This window comes from Equus przewalskii, chromosome 20, assembly GCF_037783145.1.
Source record: "Equus przewalskii isolate Varuska chromosome 20, EquPr2, whole genome shotgun sequence".
Lineage (NCBI taxonomy): Eukaryota > Metazoa > Chordata > Mammalia > Perissodactyla > Equidae > Equus > Equus przewalskii.
The window spans coordinates 31821891-31845228 of record NC_091850.1 but is presented as its reverse complement, the minus strand read 5'-3'; the positions used below and the strand labels follow the sequence as shown (position 1 = coordinate 31845228).

The following is a 23338-nucleotide window of genomic DNA, read 5'->3' as shown; positions in this document are numbered from 1 at the left end:
TTTTCCTATTACAGAACAATACCATCAAGTTTCTTTCAACTGTAACAAGTCTCCAGGACAGAGAAATAGGCACAGCCTTTTACAGTGCCCCACCCTAACGGCTAAGCAAAACTTTCTCACGTGTCCATTCTAAACTCTTTCACATTTAGACTGCTTTTTTCCCTTAGCTCAGATTTTTTTTTGAAGGAAGGAAGTAATTGCTCACTAAGACACAAAGTAAGTCCCTTGCTGTTTTGACGGCTCATCATTTATTGATCAGCAGTGAAAGTATTATTCACGCTTCTTAGCAAGAATCACTCTTACCAGGCATTCGCTGGGCCTTTAAACAATCCAAACACTTTATGAAACTCTCCCCAGTAAGAAACTCAAGCTAGAGAAGGAATAGTAAGACCCAAACACCAGTGTAAACCTCAACCCAAAGATCTGACCTCACCAAATAGCAGGCTCAATTCCAACCAAGAGGGTCTGCCACTTGATGGAATAAGAAGCTGCCTGAGGAAGCAAAGGGCAGCCAAGACACATCACAAGGAACAACTAGGCTTCAGGCATCCATGCAGGTTACTGGTCTAACAACCTCCGTGCCACAGTGACAGCTAAGAGGAACATTTTAAGGCAAAGCATCTCATGCCAAAGCTGACTCTTGGGGCATAAAGACCAAGAGGAGAGTCAGTGATCATACTAAAGGCCTAACTAGTTTTCAACCTCAACTCTCCAAATCACTCTGCAGGAGAAATTTAAAAAAGACTTCTGAATGATGCTCCCACCAGCCCTCTGAGGCCCTCTCTTGGATGGCTCAGGGCCACAGTCTATTCAGCCCTCTTGGAAGCCACCTTGAGGTCCGCAGGCCACACTGACTGGCAGGCACTACAGCCCTGCCCTCAAGGAGCTTACAGTTCTGGTGGAGAAAAGAGATCCACAGACATAAAGCAATTATACACAAAGGAGTGGAGAATAAATGCTCAACTGCATCACCAAGAATCCAGAGCTACAGCCAGCATGTATCATGGATAAAAAGAAAGGAGAATGCCGGTTATGAGGAAATCCTTGAGAATGCAAAGCGGCTGAAGTGGCAAGGGCCTCTGATACTGCCTGGTCTGGGGCTGTTCAAACTGTGTTCCTAGCACCCTTTCTCTTCTTTTCGTTCTCTATTTTTGGGGTTCCTCTATGATTTCATTTGAAACAGCAGTTCTCAACACGGGATGAGGGAAGAGATCATAGTCACCTGAAAAAAATGTAGCTTCCTACTGCAGGTGTCCCTCCCCCCACACACCCTTCCCTGCACCTGGGGCATATCTGAATCTCTAAAGCAGGACTTGGGAAAGCGTATTTTGAAAAAGTTCCCCAAAGAATCATACTGTTTAAAAAAAGAAGTTCCCTGAGCGGAACATGTTTAAAAACTCTCACCTAATCCAACTCTAACAATCAGGAAATGAGACCCAAAGAGGTAAACGGGCTCTCTCAAAGTCACACAGAAAAGAAATGGCCAGCGCCCAGGGCCTCCCAAATCCAAGCTAATGGTCTTTCAACCAACCAGCAGGGGGCAGAATCTGTGGTGAGCCTGGAAAGCATATTAAGATTTGGACCAGTGGAGACAAAATGCAGTATCCATTTATGATAAAAACTCTCCACAAAGTGGGCACGGAAAGAATGTAGCTCAACATAATAAAGGCCATATATGACAAATCCACAGCTAACATACTCAACAGTAAAAAGCCGAAAGCTTTTCCTCTAAGACTGAGAACAAGACAGGGATGCCCACTCTCTCCACTTTTATTCAACAAAATATTGAAAGTCCTAACCACAGCAATTGGGCAAGAAAAAGAAATAAAAGGCATCCAAACTGGGACAGAAGAACTAAAACTGTCGGTATTTGCAGATAATGATAGTATACATAGAAAACCCTAAAGACTCCACCAAAAAACTATTAAAACTAATAAATGAATTCAGTATTTGCAGGATACAAAATTAATTATACAGAAATCAGTTGTGTTTCTATACACTAATAAGCTATCAGAAAGAGAAATTAAGAAAACAATCCCATTTCCAATTACATCAGAAAGAATACCTAGGAATAAATTTAACCAAGGAGGTGAAAGACATGTACTCTGAAAACTATAAGGCACTGGTGAAAGAAACTGAAAATGATACAATAAATAGAAAGATACACCATGCTCATGGATTGGAAGAATTAACATTGTTAAAATGTCCATACTACCCAAAGCAATCTACAGATTGAATTCAATCCCCATCAAAATACCAATGACATTTCTCAATGAACTAGAACAAAGAATCCTAAAATTTGAATGGAACCACAGAAGAGCTCGAATAGACAACCTTGAGAAAGAAGACAAAGCTCAAAGTATCATGCTCCCTGATTCCAAACTGTACAACAAAGCTACAGTTATCAAAACGGTATGGTACTGGCATGAAAACAGACACATAGAACAATGGAATAGAGAGCCCAGAAAGAAACTCATGCACATATGGTCAATTAATCTACAACAAAGGAAGCAAGCATATTCAATGGAGAAAGACAGTCTTTTCAATAAATGGTGCTGGGAAAACTGGACAGCTACACGCAAAAGAATGAAACTGGACCACTATCTTACATCACATACAAAAATAAACTGAAAATGGATTAAACACTTGAACATAAGACCTGAAACCACAAAATTCCTAGAAGAAATCATAGGCAGTCAGCTTTGACATCAGTCTTAGCAATATTTTTTTAGACCAGTCTCCTCAGACAAGGCAGCAAAAGCAAAAATAAACAAATGGGATTACATCAAACTAAAAAGCTTCTGCACAATGAAGGAAACCATCAACAAAACAAAAAGGGAGAAGATATCTGCAAATTATACATCCAATAAGGAGTTAATATCCAAAATATATAAAGAACTTACACAACTTAATATCAAAAAACCCAAACAACCCAAGTAGAAAATGGGCAGAGGACCAGAATAGATATTTTTCCAAAGATGACACACAGATGGCCAACAGACACATGAAAAGATCCTCCAAATCACTAATCATCAGGGAAATGCAAATCAAAACCACAATGAGATACCACCTCACATCCATCAGAATGGCTATTACCAAAAAGACAAAAGTAACAAGTGTTGGTGAGGATGTGGAGAAAAGGGAACCCTCGTACATTGTTGGTGGGAATCTAAATTGGCGCAGCCACTATGGAAAACAGTGTGAAAGTTCCTCAAAAAATTAACAATAGAACTACCAGAGCCAGCCCTGATGGCCTAGTGGTTAAAGTTTGGCATTCTTACTGCTTTGGCGGCCCAAGTTTGGTTCCTGGTCATGGAACCACACTACTTGTCTGTCAGTAGCCATGCTGTGGCGACGGCTCACACAGAAGAACTAGGAGGACTTAAGGACTTACAACTAGAATATACAACTATGTCCCGGGCTTTGAGGAGAAGAAAAAAAAGAGGAAGAGTGGCAAGAGATGTTAGCTCAGGGTGAATCCTTCCCAGCAAAGGAAAAAAAAAAATAGAACTACCATAGGATCGAGCAATTCCACTTTTGGGTATTTATCTGAATAAAACAGAAACTCTAATCCTCAGAGATATATGCACCCCTATGTTCAAGGCAGCATTATTTACAATAGCCAAGATATGGAAGCAACCCAAATGCTCATCAATAGATGAATGGATAAGGAAGATGTGGTATTTATAAACATACATACATACACACACACCGGAATATTACTCAGCCATAAAAAGAATGAAATTTAGCCATTTGCAACAACATGAATGGACCTAGAGGGTACTATGTTAAGTGAAATAAGTCAGACAGAGAAAGAAACCATACAATTTCACTTACATGTAGAATCTAAAAAACAAAACGAACAAACAAAACAGAAATAAACTCACAGACGAGGAAACAAACTGGTGGTTACCAGAGTGGGGAGAGGTTGGGGGTGGGCAAAATAGGTGAAGGGGATTAAGAGGTAAAAACTCCCAGTTACAAAATAAATAAGTCATGGGGATGTAATGCACAGCATAGGAAATATAGTCAATAATATTATAATAACTTCGGATGGTGAGAGATGGTAACTAAACTTATCATGGTGATCATTTTATAACGTACATAAATATAGAATCACTGTGATGTACACCTGAAACTAATAGGATATGGTATGTCAGTTATACTTCAATTTAAAAAAATAATTAAAAAAAAGATTTGGACCAGTGGAAGTGGCAGAAGGAGCGGAGGACTCTTAAATAGGAAAACGACACTTGAAGGCTGCATCCAGAAGGAGCCTGGCTGTGGTGTGCGGGGTGTCTTGGGGTGGTGCTTCTGAAGGGACAGTGGTAGGTGGAGAGACCAGTTAAGCAGTGGTCAGTGGTCCCAGGCATGAAAGGAGATGCTAGAAAGGGAGAGTGGCAATGGAAATGAAGATAGACCAGCACGGAGGCCCCCTCAAAGGGCACCCTTGGGACACTGACTGGTTTGGAGTACAGGTGACTGGGGAAAGAAGGGCTGTTGGCAGCAGCTGGGAGGCTGACTTACAAAGAGGAAGGCCAAGCTGAACTGGAGGTATAGGCCCCGGGTATAACACGGTCCCCAAACCCCTAGAGACCAGGGAAGATACTGTTAGAGGACAGAAACTGAATCCATGACACAGCTTACTGAAAAAGAAATCTATGCCAGGGTGAGGCCCTCCTGGTAGACGGAAACGGTACCCATTGTGGGTATGGCACAGTCCTACAAAAGGGACCGCCCCCTGGCTTCAGACACAAGCCTGTGGAGAGTGCAAAATGAAGAACAATGATGGAAGGGAATGTAGGACAAGCCCTGCAGGCACATGTGAGCGCGCACGCGCGCACACACACACCCCACCATTCTGGAGTGGTATGGAGTGATAGTGACTTACAGCAATTAACATTTAATAAGCGTTTACTACATGTCACGTATTGTGTTAACAGCTTTCCATGGATTGCCCTACTTAAGACTAACAACAACTTTATGGGCTAGATACTATAACTTTTATTCCCATCTCACAGATCAGGAAACTGAGGCTCAGAGAAGTTAAAAACTCAGCTCAAATCCATGCAGCAAGCAGCAGAGCTCTAATTCCAAAGCCATGCTCTTAACCACCACATTACATTGAAAGCAAAGAGGGTAGCGTTGGAATGCGTACAAGTGCTAGAAGAAAGGTGTCAGGTGGCAGTTATGGGCTGTCAGAGACTTATAATTTAAGCTAACTGATGTGACTAACAGCAGCTGCAGAAACACATGGCATTGCCTTCTGTGCCTCCCCCGGCCCCTCCTCCTCCAGAACTGCTATATAAATACTAGGTCAGCTGACTACCTGGCGAGGAGCTAAAAGCCTTAGAGAAGAAGCTTTTCCATGGTCTTGGAGGGAGAGGGAGCAGGGGCCAATGAGAAGGTGCCTTAGGCTCATGAAGGGCCAGACTGACCTAATGGTAAAGCAGCATGTCACAGAAAGGAGGAAACAATTCTGCACGTCCTAGTGGGGCTCCTTGATTCTATCCTTCAGGATTTCTCTCTCACTTGCACACCCCCGCGCACACGCCTTATGTAAGGGATGAGGACAGATGCTCCAACCACCCAGTCCCAACATGCCGACGAGCCTTTCAAGCTGCCCCTCCTGCCTGTCCGCTACATCACCCCTCTTCCCACACCAGAGCCCACTTTAACGCTGCCCTTTCCAAGTCCTACACAGCCTTCAAATGAGGCCACATGCTGCAGCAGGTTCTGCGGCGAGTCCTCCTCTGCGCTCCGGGAGCATTCTGTGCACTCCTCCCACACAAACAGGCAGCACCTACCTCTGTGTGTCAGAGCCATCTGTTGACCTGCCAACTCCCCAACAGAATGTGACCCTCCTGAGTGCACAGACTATTTCTTTGTACTCCTAATTCTAACACAGCACTTAGCAAATGGCATTACACAATACTTCTCCCAGTCCCAGTGAATTTGAATGATAGCAGCATCTAGCAGTTGTTGAGGATCTGCCATGTGTCAGACCCTGGGCTGGCTGTGCGTGGTATTTCTTCTCACGCTCAAAAAAGCCTGCGGGGAAGGTGGTTATCCAGTGTTACAGGTGAGCAAAGGAAGTCTCAGAGAGCTGAAGCTGCACTGGGAAGTGGACCTCAGGGATTGAAGCAAAACAGGAATTTCATGTCTGGAGAAACGGTGGGAACAGTAAGGCTTTTTTTTTTCTTTCAACAAGTTTTTATTGAGCACCTCACAGTGAGATTTCTGATTCAAAAACCTGGGCTCATTCCCTTCAGGGTATTCTCAGGAATTTTAAAACTCTTTTAGCAGAAACAAAAAACTTAGCAGCTCAGGACCATTGTCTAAAACAGGAGGTGGCAAGCTGTCACAAGGGAAAGGCAGACTTCAAAGTATCTCCCCATTGTGACCAGGACTTCCATACACCAGCCTCGCTGCTTCTTAGAGCTGAAACCGCCCCCCCCAACCCCCTCCACCCCGTGCCCAAAAGCAAACAACTGAAGGCTTAAATGCCAACTCTGAAAGGCCCACTAGTCAGGTCAATAAGGAATGATGAAGGACAGGGGCACAGGAGGAAAACGTATTTACAGATGAAATCAAAGCAGCATGGTCTTGCCAACGCCTTTGAAACAGATACAGTTATTACTCCCAGAGGTAATCTGATTCTACTTACTCATATCTTAAGTAAATCATTGAACAGATGTGATAAACGCACAAAATTTGACCTTTGATATAGAAAATTGTTAGAAATGAGGGAAGAGGAAAGATAAGTTCACAGAATGAAACTAGCAAAATGTCAAAGGCGAGATGTTAGCAAGGGAAAAGTCAACTACTAAGTGTTCTCATTAGGTTGGAATTTTACATATAATCAAATCATTCTCAAAAGTATAAAGGAACAAAGAAAAGAGGAAAAGAAAGTTTTAGATATGGTGAAAAATACTGTAAGAGAGTTACCACACAGTGAACTTTCCTAGTATGATACCACGGCAACAAAGACAACAGCTAAATATTCTGCTTTCATGAATACCTTAGCTGGCAAAGATTTCTGTATCCCAAGATTAAGGATCAAGCATTTTCTGAAAGCATCCAAGTGGCTCTGACCAACAACTTCTGAATAATAATAACAACGACAGCCCACAACTACTGAGAGCCAAGTATGTGCCAAGTGTTCTGCTAAGGACATCACGTGCATAATCACAGTTAATACTCATAAATACTCACATATACCTACGAGATAAGATTGGCATTATTATTATTCCCATTTTTCGGGTAGAAACACAACCAAGCCTTAAAGGACTGGCCTTCCTCACAGCTAGCAAGGGAGAGCAACTGGCAAGGGTTTGCCATCCCTCGAGCTGAGCTGTGACACTTGATGTACATAGAGGGGACAGGGGACTAAAGGAAAAGCGAGGCCCTGGGGTCGTTCCGCTCTCACCCTCCCTCCTAGAGTCCCTCTCCATTTTTCCTCCCCTCTTCTTCCTCCCCAAAGCAACAGAAGATTAGAGGTTATAAGAATTATTCCATTTCAATGCTGCCTCCCAATCTATCTCAAGAGGTTTCTTTTCTTTTTTTTAAAGATTTTATTTCTCCTTTTTCTCCCCAAAGTCCCCTGGTATATAGCTGTATATTCTTAGTTGTGGGTCCTTCTAGTTGTGGCATGTGGGACGCTGCCTCAGCATGGCTTGCCGAGGGGTGCCACGTCCGCACCCAGGATGTGAACTGGCAAAACCCTGGGCCACCGAAGCAGAGCATGCGAACTTAACCACTCGGCCACTGGGCCGGGCCCTCTAGAGGTTTATTTTAAATGATTCATTAAACTGCAAACCTACTGTTCTCCTTGTTGTCTCAAAAAAGCACATCAGAAGGCATAAGCGTAACTTGAGGAGAAACTGAGGGTGGTTCCCTACTGGGAAAACAACTCAAAGTATATGCTCTACTGACACGTATCAGTAGCACCATCTTCAAACATGACAGCTACACGCAGGTTATAAATTTTTACACGTACAATTATTGCAACCATTTAAGATACACATACATGGACAAAGCCTGGAAATAACTGCTTTGGTTAGGGTAGCATAATTAAGGGTGACTTTATTTTTCTAACTTTCAAACTCTGCAACTTTATTACATTGTCTTTATCATAAAAATAAGATATGTATCTTTTATAGTGATAAAAAAAAAATCTGGCCCTTAAAAATCTAGTTCTTTCTAAAGCACACTGTCACACAGGATGGTTGTAATGTGGAAGTATCCAAGAATATCATACATTCTGGTGAGGATGTTCAGAGAAGGATTTAGAACTTTAAATTTCTAAGCACAGGTTCCCCAGAGCCTACGATTTTGACAGAAGCCCTAGTTTTGACATTAGAGACGGAAGTGGAGTGCAGAAGAGCGTCCGGCTCTGAGATGGTGGCTGTCCATGTGGCAGCTGTTTGACCAGGCTACAGGAAGTGTTGCTTGACACAGCCTCATGACATCTTCTGATGCTCCATCTGCAGAAGTGGTGTGGTGTTGGATATGACCCAGGGACACGCTACAGGAAGCACATGCAGGAGAGAAAAAGCAGAAGCTTCGGACAGATCATCGGGCTAAAGCCACAGCTAAGAAAGTGATCATTTTGGGAAGAACTTTTATGCCTTTCAATGGCCTGTTAAATCACTAACAATGACCTCTAAGCTCAAAGAGCCAATTCTGCCATTAAAAAATTAATTTGGAATGGAGAAAAAGTTATAGAGTATTTAAAAAAAGATAATGGATCTAAATTTTGCTTTCAAAGGAATTTTTATTGACAGAACTGAGGCAAGAGGTCTGTTTTAGGATAAGGCAATCTTTTTTTGTCATCGATCCGTCAGTCATCAAAGTTAGTAATCCAATACAGCAGTGTTCCACCAAAAAACAATCTCAATCATTCCATCTGTTTTGTATCCCCAACATTTCGAACAGTGCTTGGTACTGGCAAGTGTTGAGCAAATATCTGCTGAATGAATTAACGCTTTCCAAAGGGTCCAGTATCCATTCACCGTCACCTGGTAGATAACCTAAAAGTCAAGAAAGAAACTACTAGAGAACACGAATGAGAAAGCACTCTAGTGTGCAAAAGCCAATCACGACTATCAGCAGGTTTCACTAGTAATATTCCCTGCACCCACAAATATAAGGATATGAGGATGGCCCTGGAGTCAGACTGCCCTAGTTTAAATCCTGGCACCACTTCTGCAGTTGTGACCCTGAGCGGGGCACTCAGCTTCATTGGGTTTCGCTTTCCACATCTAAACACAAAAAATGGAGGTAACAGTACTACCCACTGCATAAGATAGTTGAAAGGATGAAATGAGATAAGCGCAGTTCCTGGGACACAGAAATGCCTACTAAATATCAGTAATTAATCATCTTTAAATTTTCATATATACCCACAGTCACTTCTCTGGGAAGAATACAGGCTCACAGGTTCACTTCTCCCCACCGAAAGAAACAGTCTTAAATGAAGACTAGGCAATTGAATGCATTCTTTTCCCTGAGGGAAAAGTGAAAAGGAAAAAAATCAGCTCTTAAGTCTGGATTTTTTTTGACCCTTCTCAATCTTCATCTCTCACGCCTTTTCTTTCCACGTCTACATCAAACTTTTCCTGAGCTCCTGTGGGCCTGGCTAGCCACTGGCACTGCTAATCTTAGGAGAGACTTAACTCTGTTCTGCGATGCTGCTGTGCCCCTGGGCAGGACATTTAACCTCGGGGTGGGGGTGGGGGGACACCTCATTTCCACATCTGTATAACAGAGGGTACCGTGGTGGAGGAGATTATCTTTAAACTCTCTTCCAAATCTAGAAATCCATAAATAAGTAATTGATAGCCATTATCAGTACATTCAAGTCAAGCACTGACCTAATTAAATTCTACTAGAAAGTACATTTTAACCATATTTGGAATACCACACAAATATGGGCACAAGTACAGCAGACTCTAAAAACAGATTTTTCCTGGTCTCAGTGTTAGAGAACAACATATGAGCACTCTGCAGCTTTTATTCAACTTCCTTATCACACTGGAATGAGCTCTTATTAAATCAGAACCACTCTCTCTTTCTCTTAGAGCCACCTAATGGTCCTTTCAAGCTTCTGGGTACAGACACTAAGCATTTCTACCAAACCAGTGCTTACAATTTCAAGGTAACCGAGCAGAGAACTAACAGCCTTGAAGCATCAGAATTGTCATTCAGCATCAGAGAAGGTGACTAATTAGAAAACCATTTAAAAATCACAATACTTTGTTTGGATCTTTGCGCTACCAAGCATCTCCCCATCACATTGTGTGTTTGTTGAAGAAAATATGTCTTAGGTAAAATGACGTTATAGGTTAACAACTGACATGGAAAGACATTTACAATATACATCACTAGTGAAAAAGGCAGATTACAAAATAATATGATCAGCAATATTAATCTCATTTTGGTAAAAACATACACTGACACACATATCTAACAGGGTGCACTTCAAGCTGTTAATAAGTTTATAATTTTTCTTTAAAAAATTTGTTAGCATATCTGTGTTTTCTTATTTTTCTACAATGAACACTTACAGCTTCTGAAATAATGATAATTCAAACAAGTGCTTTAACAAGAAAAATGGATCTGGCAACCAAACCATAACCAAACGCCTCCCTAAAGTGGATCTGATCAGGGTTCCCCTACACGGAGGTGCGACATCTTTTGCACCTTGTGCCAAGGGCTAAACTAGGGTAGAGGTGCTGAGATGTTTCTAGGTACCAGCCATGAGGAGGTACCAAGACAGGCCCAGATCTCTCCCTCCTGTTTACCTCAACTTCTAGAGCCAAGCTTCCCACTTACTAGCATTACCAATTAGTAACCCTCTGAGCAGAGTTTACAAAATATAACGAAAAGTCCTAAATTACAGTTCAGGATTTTAACTTTCACATTCACTGATTTAGGAGAATCACTGACAGAAGGGCCTTCAGTTACTCTGGCAGAGACCCACTTTTAAAAGTGGAGTTAACTACTACTACTCCTTTTAGGCTGTCCAGTGCCAGTTGCTTATGATCACAAGAAAAAAAAATAAGCCATCATGTTTAAAAGCATCATCTTCAAATACTTTATCCAGTTAAGCCCTCCTGTTTTTAACACAAAGTGCTAACTTTTGATAGACTCTTTGGCATAGTGAAGGCAGCCGCTGTTGAACCTTCCAGGATCTGATCAGCCAAGAGCAAGCTCATCACCAGGCACAGGGACCGTAAGGAACATGACATCGTAAAGCGTGAAGGTTGTTCTTGCAGCTCAGTGATCTACCAGCAAAAAGGTGGACATCTTCTATTTCCCGGTTAACAAAAGAAAAGTACATCCAAAGAAGTAAGTGATAGGAAGACATACATGAAAGGCAGTAAAGATGAAGGCAATATGAGGGAAAGGAGTAGAACGACAGTCTTCAGAAAAGTGTTCTGAGGGACTCCTCCTGAGTGAGCCAAGGGAAAGTCACCAGACCCAGTGCTCTCAGAGACATAGAAGCTACGCCTCACAGCTGCTCACACGCATGTTCAATAATGGGATAACCAGCAGAAGCTACATATTTAAAAACAGATTTTCTTACCCCCTCAGTCCCTTACCTTTTAAAAACCATTCACAATTAAGGTCAGAGCCTTATCCTCTGTTAGAAAATATTTGTAGAGACAGATTATAACAAAGAAGTATAGTGTCTACACAGCATTATTTTACTGCAAGAAAACAAAACTGCCAACTACAAGGATCTGAAAAATGTGACCATTTTGAGCTTATTTTGGGGCTGAACCACTCCCCTTCCCTAATTATCCCTCAAAGGAAATACATCAGGCACTGTGGGCAAAGAGAGAAAACATGTTTAATTATAACACGAGCATTTGGTGGATGAAAAATATGAACATTCTTGAACTCTGGCCACGTTTCAAGAGGACTTTCCACTTGTAGCTTAATCTCACCGAAGAGGAAAGTTTAAAGTTCAGTTATACCTCAACCAGGGCTCAATTAAAAAAAAAAATATGAAGAGAAACTGACCACATTACTTACCAGTGATACTACAAGGGAAGTCTGCTAAAAATTCAAGATGACCCTGACTCCTTATCAAGCATTTACAGAGGAAGTGTTTTTTTTATTTTAAAATTAAGACCCATTTCAAGAGTACTCTGCACTGGAGAAAACACACACATCTTGAATTTGGAAATACATGTGCGAAGGCTCAGGCTCCAGGTGGTCTTACAGAAACAGGTCCTCACCAGGACCTCTCATCTACGGCCCACCTGCCTTTGCTTTACAGAGATGGGAAGACACCCTAAGTGCAGTTTGGTAGCACTTCTGCACATTGCTGATTAAAGTGCTGGAGAGAGGACCAGAAAAAAACCTTCAGGAACCGAAAATGAGAACGCTCTAATTAGGCATCTGGATTGGGAGCAGCTGCTCAAGAAGCCCTCAGCACGACCTACAGGTTGTAATCTCTCCGACCTCTTCTCCTGTGACTCTCCCCCTCACCCACAGGGCTTCTGCAGGGCTGGCTTCCTTGATGCTCCTCCGGCACTCCAGATTCTTCCCTCTACCTGCCCTGCTCTTCCCTCAGGTCCCAAGCATCCTTCAAGTCTTTGCTTAAATGCCACCGTTGCAAGGAGGAAAAAGGTGCCTTTTCTTTTCCCATGATACTCATCACCTAATACACCATATAATTTACTTATATCTGTTACTTTCCCCTCTCTCCCTCAAACAAGCTCCAGGAGAGCGGGGATCTTTGCTCACTGATGTATACCCTAAGCGTTTAGAACAGTGCCTGGCACAGAGTAGAAGCTCAAAAGATTTCCTGAATGAATGAATGAACTTGACAGTAAAACTCCAGGAGGAAAGCAAGAGGGGGTGGAAAGGGTGATGTGAGGGGGTGAAATGAAAGGGGGAAGAAGCGACACAGGCGAATCACCAGGGAGAGGTAGACACTGGGGCCGAGCCACAGTTTCTCCCTGCAGTGCTGAAGGGAGGCGGGAGGCGGTATCCCGCCGGCGGCATCGAGTAGCACTGAGAAGCAGGCAGCAGAGACCGCCGAGCTCTGAAGACTCCCCAAGAAATTCCAGGGGCAGGACAGACCCAGCCGGGCGGTGGGCTCTGAGCAGGCACCCACGGGGGTCCGGACCCCCAGCCCTCCCCTCCCGCGGCGCCCAGAACCCCAGCTCCATTCAAATGTGGTCAGGGGCGTCCCTGGCCGCAGTACCCTCCCGGTTCGGGCCCCCTCACCTGGTCGCCAGCGAGCCGGGCCCTGCACTCCGGCACCTGCCTGCCCGCGCCGGGGGCCCCCACCCCGGCCCGCGGGGAGGCCCAGAGCGCCCCTGCGGGCCCCACCCCGCCGGCCCCCCTCCCGCACACGGGCAGGAAGCACCCGCGGCCCTCCCTGCGGCGGGGAAGGGGCAACCGGTGCCCCTAGCCCGGGCCGCCCCAGCCCGACGCCCCGCCCGCGCGGCGCCCCCTCACCTCGGGGCGCACGTACGACACGAAGGAGGGCTTGGGCGCCTTGGTGCCGCCGCCACCGCCGACTACCCCTTTCCCCAGCATACCGCCGCCCTGGGAAGCAGCGACGCGCGGGAGGAGAGGCGGCCGCTCGGGCTCCGGCAGCGGCGGCGGCCACCAGCACTGGCGGCTGGGGCTCCGCCCATCCCCAGGGCAGCGGCGGCCGCGGCACCGCCCGCATCCGGCTCCGCCGCTGACACCGCTCGCCCCGCCCAGGCCCGCGGGCCCCACCCACTCCGCGCGCTGGCCCATGGAGTCGGACGCCGGAGACTGGAGGCCACGCCCCCTCCGTTCGCGACCGGCCGGTTTGTAGGGTGGAGACTCGCCTTCCGAGATAGGCTCCGCGCCACCCTCTTGCGGCAAAGCCCGCCCCTATGCGTTCTCTGATTGGCCAGAATGCGCTGCCGGCCGAGCCCCGCGCCAAACCCCTTCTTGAACGAACGTGGAGAGATGGTTCTTCTGACCAATCCAGAGAGCGTTCTTTCCGGACTCCCCGGCGATTGGATAGCAAGAATGTCACCGTCGTCCAATGATCCTGCGGTCACTAAGTTGTGAGCAGTGTTCCTTGTCGTTTTGTAATAAAACTTCCAAAAGTGTGGTGTAGCGAATCTCGCTATAGGAGTTACAAAAACACATCAATGACGTTCACGTTTATTGTATCATGTGGCGAGAAAAATGAGACAAACCAAGTGTTAACAGGCACTTAGGAATAGGTTTGAATGTTTGATCATAAAAGGTCTTGTGCACTTCATTTTCCCAAACTGTTTTTTCTTTGTTTCTAACAGAATATCAAAACCCCTTAAGAGATTTTTTATCCACCCTCCCAAGTTATTGATAAAATCCTCACTTTTAGTGAAGATTGCAAAGAAAATAAAGAATTTAAGTTATTTAAACATTTGGCGCCAAGCACTGTATTAGACACAGATGAATAAGACAGGACCCCGCCCTGAAGAAATGCAGTCTAGTGGAAAAAAACTAAGTATTTGCAGTTAATTTTTTCGGTGTCAGACACTGTGCTAAGCATTAGAATCATTAGTGACAAACGCTCTTTACTGTCTTCATCTCCATGAACCCCGCCCCCAAGCCACTCCAGATAAACATCAAATCTAGGAGAAAACGAATGTGCTTACTTTTGCAAACATAGCTCCAGGACAAGTCCTGTGGCTTCATTTCCAACTAGACTGCCATCGTTAAGCCTATCTAGTATAGCAGCGCTTGGGCCACCACTGAGTGCATTATCCCTTTTTTCAGATGAGAACAGAGACACAAGTAATTTGCCCAGGTCTCACAACTAGTTGCTGACAGACCTGGTATTCAAAGTCAGGTTTGTCTGATTCCAAAGCCAAAGTTTTAACATTACAAATATACAAATTAGGAAGGAGCACAATGAAAGAGTGGTCAGTTTTACTTGGGAAGGCCAAGTCAGGCTTTGTAAAGAAAGACACTCCTTACAGAGGTGTTGAAGAATGAAGTTATTTGTCCTGACTAATATCACCTTATCCTTCACAGTAGCTTTTACTTTGCAAAGTGAAACAGCAGGGCAGATTTTTACAGTCTGAGCAAATTTTTGCTTTCTTAGTTTTCAAAGGACTTTGAATTTCCATGATCTTTCACATAGTCAGTATGTTAGAGTGGGTACTATGGCCAGGGCTGGCTTCTTGGACGTGCAGCTAGTGCAGCCACACAGGGTCCGCACTGAGAACGGCTTGGGTTTAATGCTCTGCTCTTGTACCCTTCAAAATCTTAATCTCATTGTCTTTGAATTTGTGTGTGTGTGTGTGTTTTTTCTTCTCCTCAAAGCCCCCCAGTGCATAGTTGTATGTTCTAGTTGTAGGTCCTTCTGGTTGTGCTACGTGGGATGCTGCCTCAGCATGGCTTGATGAGCAGTGCTAGGTCTGTGCCCAGGATCCAAATTGGCCAAACCTGGCCACCGAAGTGGAGTGTGCAAACTTAACCACTCGGCCACGGGGCCTGAATTTGTGTTTTTTAAGTGAAATTTGATAGAATGATGGAGCAAGCCCAGGGGTTTTGGAGCCTCAGCTTCTGAGCAGTCTCAACTCCCATCCTCTCCCTACCTCCTCTCAGGTGCCCACTCTGCTGGCACCCATCCTTTCCCCAGCCAATCCTACCACTGCTGCTCACCTCTGTTGGAGCAGCAACTGCACCACATTGCCGGGAGGGGTGAGGGGGAAATCTCATGTTCTGCCATTGCCCTCCACCCCTAGCCCCCATGGGTGCCTGGGCACTGACCAGGAGATGATCAGGGTCAGGCACTGCTTCCCAACCCCTTCCTGTGTCTCTGAGTTGGGTAAGCTGCCATCCCTGCCCTAGGCTGGCAGCACCACGGCAACTGGCCGGGGCCTCTCATCCACCCCTGTGCAAATACCGAATGTGGCCAGGTGCAGAGGCACCAATCCCTTAGGGCTTGCCCATACCCTGTGGGAAGGGGTCTTGACATCCCTGCCTCCAGCCAGGACCCCACATTTTCACTTTTCACTGGGCCCTGCAAATTAAGTAGCTGGCCCTGCCTATGCCCTTTATTATCTCTGTGTCCTTGAGCAAATTACTTCATCACTCTGTGCCTCCGCTTCTATCTAGGATGATAGTAACAGCAATAATAATTATCTCAAGGTGGTTGGAGATTGTTGTGAAGATTAAAGGTGATCCAGATGATGCCCTGGAAGCAGCAAGAACTAAAGAGGTGATGGCTGTCCTTAGTACAATCCCACAAAGCAGGACATAATTTACTCCTTTCCAGGGACTGTAGAAAGAGAAGCAAAGTGACTTCTCCCCGTAACCAGCTGAGGGACTTTGTTTGACAAAGAGATTTTGTTTGTTTGCTTATTTGTTTTTAACTTTTGGCCCAGTCCTTGGACTAAAGCTAATGGCTTTTATTTCTAATCCACCACAACCAACTGTCCCTCTCTTCAAGCCATGCTGCATTATAATAATTACTTTATTCTGCTCTTCAGCGTCCATTTGTGGTCAGGTTGGTTTGCAATGTGATGATTCTGGAAACTTGACACAACCACTGCATCCATACACTCTCAGAAAGCTATAGCCAGGAAGTGAGGAAAGTTTTTAAAGACTGGAAAGGTTGGCTGCTTCCAGGGGCAGTTTTGACTCAGTGATGAAACCCCACATTTTCCTTAAGAAGCATTTAGGAATGAGGACAGAGGATAAGCTAACATCTGTTTCCATCTTGCTCTTAAGATTCTCCAGCTATCATCATATTTTCACTTGATCTTCAGGGTGTGGGTCAAATCTCTGTGGGAGAGACTCTCTCAACTGATTGAAAAATTCCTGTCATGCTGAGGGCAAATAATTCTCCATCTATTAATAAACACAGATGGTAGCCCTTAGACTTTGAAATATTTTAATTTACACATAATAGTTTTAAGGTCACTCCTTTCTCCTAATGTTGCCCTAGGCTTTCTTGGAGAATTATAAATAGGAACAAATCTTAGCTCACATAGAAACGAGTGCCAGACCAAAGCCAGTGCTCTTTCCTCCCACAGACGCTGAAACCCACAGCACACTCCCAGATGGGGGAAGTATTGTCCTCTGGCAGATAGTCAAGCCTAGCTATTTGCATTTCCTCCTTTTTGGAGTCACTTGAAGCAGCCTACTTGTCTGTGTTGCTCATCTTTATCTAACAGGTGCCAGGCACCTAATAGGAATTCAATAAATATTTGCCCCTGAGTGAGTGAATGAATGGGGATTAAATGAAAAGCAGCCTGGGCATCAATTGATTAGTAAGGAGGGAAACAAGGGTTCAAATTCCAGCATCCAAGTTAGACCCTGCACTTCACTCGGATCACTCGGATACAAACCAGGACCTGATTTGAAAATAAATAAATAATATGTACAATATATTATGTTGTTATAATAAACAAATTACTAAACAAACAATATTCAAGGACTAAAATGCGAGTGTTATTTAATGGCCACCTGCCAAACTTCAATTTTAGCAAATGGTCCAGATCTGAAGACTTGCCCTCTTCTTTCACTAGAAACAGAAAATTCCTTAGCCTCTTGCTGCTACCATGGGTCTTTCAACTCTCCTCTCAAGATGGTGAGGACTAGACCTGGATTAAGAAGCATTTGGATTGTTCTCAATCTGGCGGTGCCACAATATGAGGGCCTGCTGGGAAGACTCAGCCATTGTAAACAAGGACTTACCAGTGGGTTTTGTTTTTTTTTAAAGATTGCCACCTGAGCTAACAACTGTTGCCAATCTTTTCTTTTTTTCTTTTGTTGTCTCCCCAAAGCCCCCCGGTACATAGTTGTGTATTTTCAGTTGTGGGTCCTTCTAGTTGTGGCATGTGGGACGCTGCCTCAGTGTGGCTTGATGAGTGGCGCCACGTCCGCGCCCAGGATCCGAACCAGCGAAACCCTGGGCTGCCAAAGCAGAGCTCACGAACTTAACCACTCGGCCACAGGGCCGGGCCTTTGTTTTCGTTTTTACAAAACGCATAACCTAAGCTGGTCACATGGTGGGGGGCTTGAAGAGCCTACTCTGTGATCTGTAGTCTGTCTTCAAAACACAGGTTAATGGCTTGATTGATTTATTCATTAAATAAAGGTTTACCGATGTTCTGCGGCGACTCCTCTCTTAGCTTCTCCCAGTGAGACTAGAAGTTCTCGAGAGGAGGGATGGTCTCCTTTATAACTAGCACCGAAATACCCAATTGGCTCACTTAATTAGCTCACTTAATATTGTAGCATTGGGCACTACAACATTAAGTGAGCCCTTAGAACAGGAGAAACAGAGATTCTCATCCATTATGGGGGGTTGGGAGGGGTAAATTAATGGGGCCAGAGGGAGGGCAACTTTGCAATATGCGTCAAAAACTGTATCCGGAATTTCACTTCTCAAACTTCTCCTACAGATATATTCTTACTGGTATAAAATGCCTTATGTCCAAGCTTACTCACTGTAGCAATTTTTGCAACAGCAGGAGATTGGAAAAGACCTAAATGTTCATCAATAGGAATGGGTTGAATAAATTATGGTACAGCCCTAGAATGGGATACTATGCATCTGTAAAAAAAGAATAAGAAAGTTCTTTAGGTAGAGGCTGTAAATTTAGTGGTTAAAAGCAAATATTCTGGGCTGGCCCTGTGGCCAAGTGGTTAAGTTTGTGCGCTCTGCTTTGGCGGCCCGGATCCTGGGGTGGACCTAGAACTGCTCATCAGGCCATGCTGAGGCGGGGGTCCCACATGATAGAGCCAGAAGTACTTACAACTGGAATATACAACTATGTACTGGGGTCGGGGGGGCTTTGGGGAGAAGAAGAAGAAGAAGCCAAAAAAAAAAAAAGGAAGATTGGCAACAGTTGTTAGCTCAGGTGCCAATCTTTAAAAAAACTTAAAAAAAGCAAATGTTCTGGAGTCAGACTGCCTCGGTTCGAGTCCTGGCTCCACCACTAATTAGATGTGTTACGTTTAAGTAGGCATTCATCTTCCTGGACCTCAATTTTCTCACCTATAAAAATGACGGTTATGAGGATTCTCTTTTTTTCGTTTGTGAGGAAGATTGTCCTTGAGCTAACACCTGTGCCAGTCTTCCTCTATTTTGTGTGGGGGACAGTATGGCTTGATGAGCGGTATGCAAGTCTGCACCTGGGATCAGAACCTGTGAACCCTGGGCCAGCAAAGTGGAACTCACAAACTTAACCCCTGCACCACCAGGCTGGCCCTGGGCTATGGGGATTCTAATGGCATCTACTTCATAGGATTGTGGTGAGGATTAAATAAGTTAATAAATAAGTGTTTAGAGTGTTGGCACATAAAATGTGTGAGCCAAGATACATTCAGTGATTAGCGCAAGGCACAGAACAGTATGCGGAGTAGGCTACCATTTGTGTAAAAAAGGATGGAAATAAAGACTAAATATACCTATCTCTTTATATATGCATAGGACATCTTTGGACACATACAAAGGGAACTATGGCATTAGTTGCTTTTAGAAGAGGAAGCTGGGTGGAAGAAAGATTGAAAGAAGAGTTTTTACTATGCACTCTTTTTTCCCTTTGGATTGTGAACCATGAGACTTATTACCTATTCCAACAATAAATAAATTGAAAATTTAATATATATACACACACACATATATAGCTATCTCATGTAGTTTTTAATTGAGGCAAAAGTCACATAATAAAAATTAGCCATTTAAAAGTAAACAATTCAAATATGTTGAATTTTAATTTTAATTTAAAAACAAGAGGCTTTAACAAGACCTTGCCATCTTCTGCATCTGCTTGTCTTGGCGTTAGTCCCCAAATCATCTCATCCATTAAGGTCTGCTCCCAATGCCATCACCTCTTTGACACCTTCCTTAGAGACTGTTGGGACCAGTCCAGACCCCTTCTGAATTCCTAAGCATCCAGAATCTGCAGGCTGCCTTGGCCGTGAACTTGAATATGTCTTGGAACCACTGCAACAGGTCCATGTCTTTGTCTTCTTCCCTAGAACTATGCCCGGAGTTTCTCACAGTCCGAGGAGGCCCTCCTGTGCTTCTTGATACTCCCCACGGTGCTTCCTCAGTGCTTCGAAGAGATTATCAGACGGATGGAAAAGCCTTCAGAGCCCGCCTGAACCCTGGAAGCCTCTGGGACGAGGAAACCGCGCCCTCTACAGGGCTGTTTGAAAAGTGGTCCTCGAGGAACGTATTCTCGGCACAGGCTGGGGAGTTCCTCAGCTGGGGCACAGGATCAAGGAAAATGATAAAGGTGCAGGCTGGCCCGTTCCTTCCCCGTCCTCCTTCTCCAGGCCCCACCTGGGCACACTGACTGGGTCTGCAATCACATGAAGCATGCAGTAGAAACTCGGCTTGACTCAGCTGCGGGCTACCCCTGGAGACTAAACAACTACTCCCAGAGCTGGAAAAAGAATTCATTTTGAACAGCCAGGAGATCATAAGGACCAGAGAAACCAGTAAAACAACTTGCCCAAGATCACACTGCTGGTCAGTGCCACCCTGAGACTTATTTCTTTAATGCAATCTGATTTCTGAACATGAATTTTAAGCCACCCTGGCCTGACGCAGGCCACTTAATCTGGTTCTCTCTGAGCTTTACCTTTGTCACTTCAGGTCTAAGCCAGTCACAGTCCATTTCAGAGCTCCGTTGCATGTTTCTGCCCCTAGTCTCTGGGCTGAATTGAAGGCCCTAGGATGCACAAAGCCCCAGTCAGGCCTGAGGCAGGCTGGGGCAGGTTGCCCATCTCTCTGACCTGGTCCCATTGCTTATCCTGTGTGTTCCTGGGCAGGGAAGATGCCTCTTTCAGAGGGTGCTAACTTGGGCCTGCAGTCACTCTGTCTTGCCCCTGTGCAGCTGGCTGGCATGGCAATTCCTCCGATATGCGGCTAAATCCTGATCCCTGGCGTGGTTTGTGCCCTATCCTTGAATGGGTGTGCCCATTTCCTCTGCCAGGCAACCTCCCAGTAGCACCTTGGCCCTCTCTCCTAATTACTGTCTGGGTCTCACTTGGGGGCCATGGAAAACTGTGGATCATTTCTCGACCTCATGAGAGACGGAAGAATCAAGGGTTTTTGCAAGCTCTTTAGCATCTAGAAAGGCCATGTGCTATTTCGACTACTCTATGCCTGGGGGAAGGAGAGCTTTCACATGGCTGCCACACTCCAAAAGTCTCATACTGGGGTGCCAGCCTCAAGCCCACTCTTCTCTCAGTTCCCTAAAACGATGAGGTAACTGTGGGGCACAGGATAAGTTCAGGGACACTCCCTGCTTTGCACTCTGCTCTCTCTCCCCCAAGCTAGCTCTCTCCCCAGCTCACAGCCTGGGGTGTGTGTATGTGTGTGTGTGTGTGTGTGTAACTCTCTCTCCAGCTCACAGCCTGGGGTTTGTGTGTGTGTGTGTGTAACTCTCTCCCCAGCTCACAGCTTGGGGGGTATGTGTGTGTGTGTGTGTGTGTAACTCTCTCCCCAGCTCAGAGTCCTGGGGGTGTGTGTGTGTGTGTGTGTGTGTGTGTGTGTGTGTTTGTGGTGGGAGGGAGGAAGCAGCAGACAGAAAAACCTGTTATTTTGGTCTCCTCTCCATTTCAAATTTCTTTTGACTCACTCCAGGATAACAGAAGTCAAGATCTAGCATCTGATCCAGAGATAATCTCCAGGAGAGAGGCATGAAAAATCTTGCTGATGTCTCAAATTATTACAATTGACACAACTTAATGCTTTACATGTCATCCAATCATATGAAAGCTGTGTATCACAAAATAAAAAGAATATGTTATTCCTTCTTGATTTTTAACTGAGATCAAAGCTTTAAGTTTAGGGGCTGGCCTGGTGGTGCAGTGGTTAAGTTCGCACGTTCCACTTCATGGCAGCCCGGGGTTCACAGGTTCGGATCCTGGGTGCGGACATGGCCCCACTTGGCAAAAAGCCATGCTGTAGTAGGAATCCCATGTATAAAATAGAGGAAGATGGGCATGGATGTTAGCTCAGGGCCAGTCTTCCTCAACAAAAAGAGAAGGATTGGCAGATGTTAGCTCAGGGCTGATCTTCCTCAAAAAAAAAAAAAGCATTAAGTTTAGATCTTAGAATTTCTGGTACTACAGAGCTGGTTGGGGAAAAATGAGGGACCTGGTATCCAGGCTGTTTATTCTCTAATTTGAAGGAAGATGGCACTGAGAGGATCTTTTCTTCTTTTCGAGTTTTGCTCAGGGCTGAATGTTTTGAAAATCTAGCAGAACAGTAGGAGGACACAGTTATCCTCAGAGGAGGGCCACTCGTGTCAGGAGCCTATGATCTTAGCGAAGAAGGAATCTGTTGCTGTCATGAGGGCCGAGAGAACCTTCTCAAATAAAAACATGCCTCCCCACTGGGATATTTGATCTTTGCTCAAAGTGCAGTCAGGCCTGTTTTGAGCTTGGCTAACCCATTCCCACCCACTGAAAACCTGAAAGGCTTATTGTTCAGGTGGCTGTAAAAGAACACAGAGGCTGTGAAAGGCCCACTGTTTTATGTTTGAAATAGTCGTCTGTCCCAGGGTTTAAATGTAATCAAAATTGTTTTTTAAAAATCTTTTTTGTCCAAAGGCAAAAAGAGATTGTAAGGAAAGAAATGGCTGAGCTGCAAAGAAACATAGCACTATTTCTTACAGCATAACTTTTCTGCTTGAGCACCGTTAATGCTCAGCCATTTCCCTGCTTCCCTATTTCCCTCCAGAACACTGGAGTCCATTCACCATTCATTCACCTGGTCTCTGGAACGGATTCTGAGGGCAGCCAAATACTAAGCAAGGCAGTCTCAGACTTTGCAAACATCTTTCATGGGTTCAAGAAATCTGAGACGAAGTTTTACGGCTCAGCTGAACTGGAGGCCCAGAAAGAGAAGGGAAAAAATTCATTCATTCTCTCGCCTCATGTGAGACAACATCAACTGAAGAGAAAACACTAAGAGAAACTTAATTTGGAACCCAGTAAGGTCAGAGAAGTAATCAATTCACTTTTAGGAGGAAGTCTCTCTGCTCTACTTTTTTCCTGGTCTCCGCATGGGCCAGGGTGACTGACACCTTCCCCAACCCCAAAGGCTCGGCTCTTTCTCTCTGTCAGAAAAGGAGCGCCCTGCATGGGCTGATGATACCAGCTGACCTCTGAGGCAGCAGGATGTGCACCGTGTGGAGAGAGAGGGTGAGGGCTTTGCTCTGGGGGTTATACTGCATGTTCTAGAACAGGCAGTGGCAGGAGATGAGGCTGGAAGGACAGGTTGGAGCTACAGTGTTTGGGGTCCTGAATGTCCTGCTAAGGATTTTGGAATTTATCCTTAGGCAAGTGGAGCTATTGGAGGCTTTTTATACCA

The 23338-nt window shown here is 44.9% G+C and overlaps 1 protein-coding gene across 1 annotated transcript in view; it reads right to left on the bottom strand.

Annotated features, from left to right (window-relative positions):
* MTMR12 (myotubularin related protein 12) overlaps positions 1 to 13790 on the bottom strand; it is a 70155-nt gene extending 56365 nt beyond the window's left edge. Inside the window, exon 1 of the mRNA XM_070587085.1 lies at positions 13480 to 13790. Coding sequence (XP_070443186.1) covers positions 13480 to 13767 — 288 coding nt within the window. The 5' untranslated portion in view covers positions 13768 to 13790. The remainder of the gene's footprint in view (positions 1 to 13479) is intronic.
* Positions 13791 to 23338: the final 9548 nt, after the last annotated feature.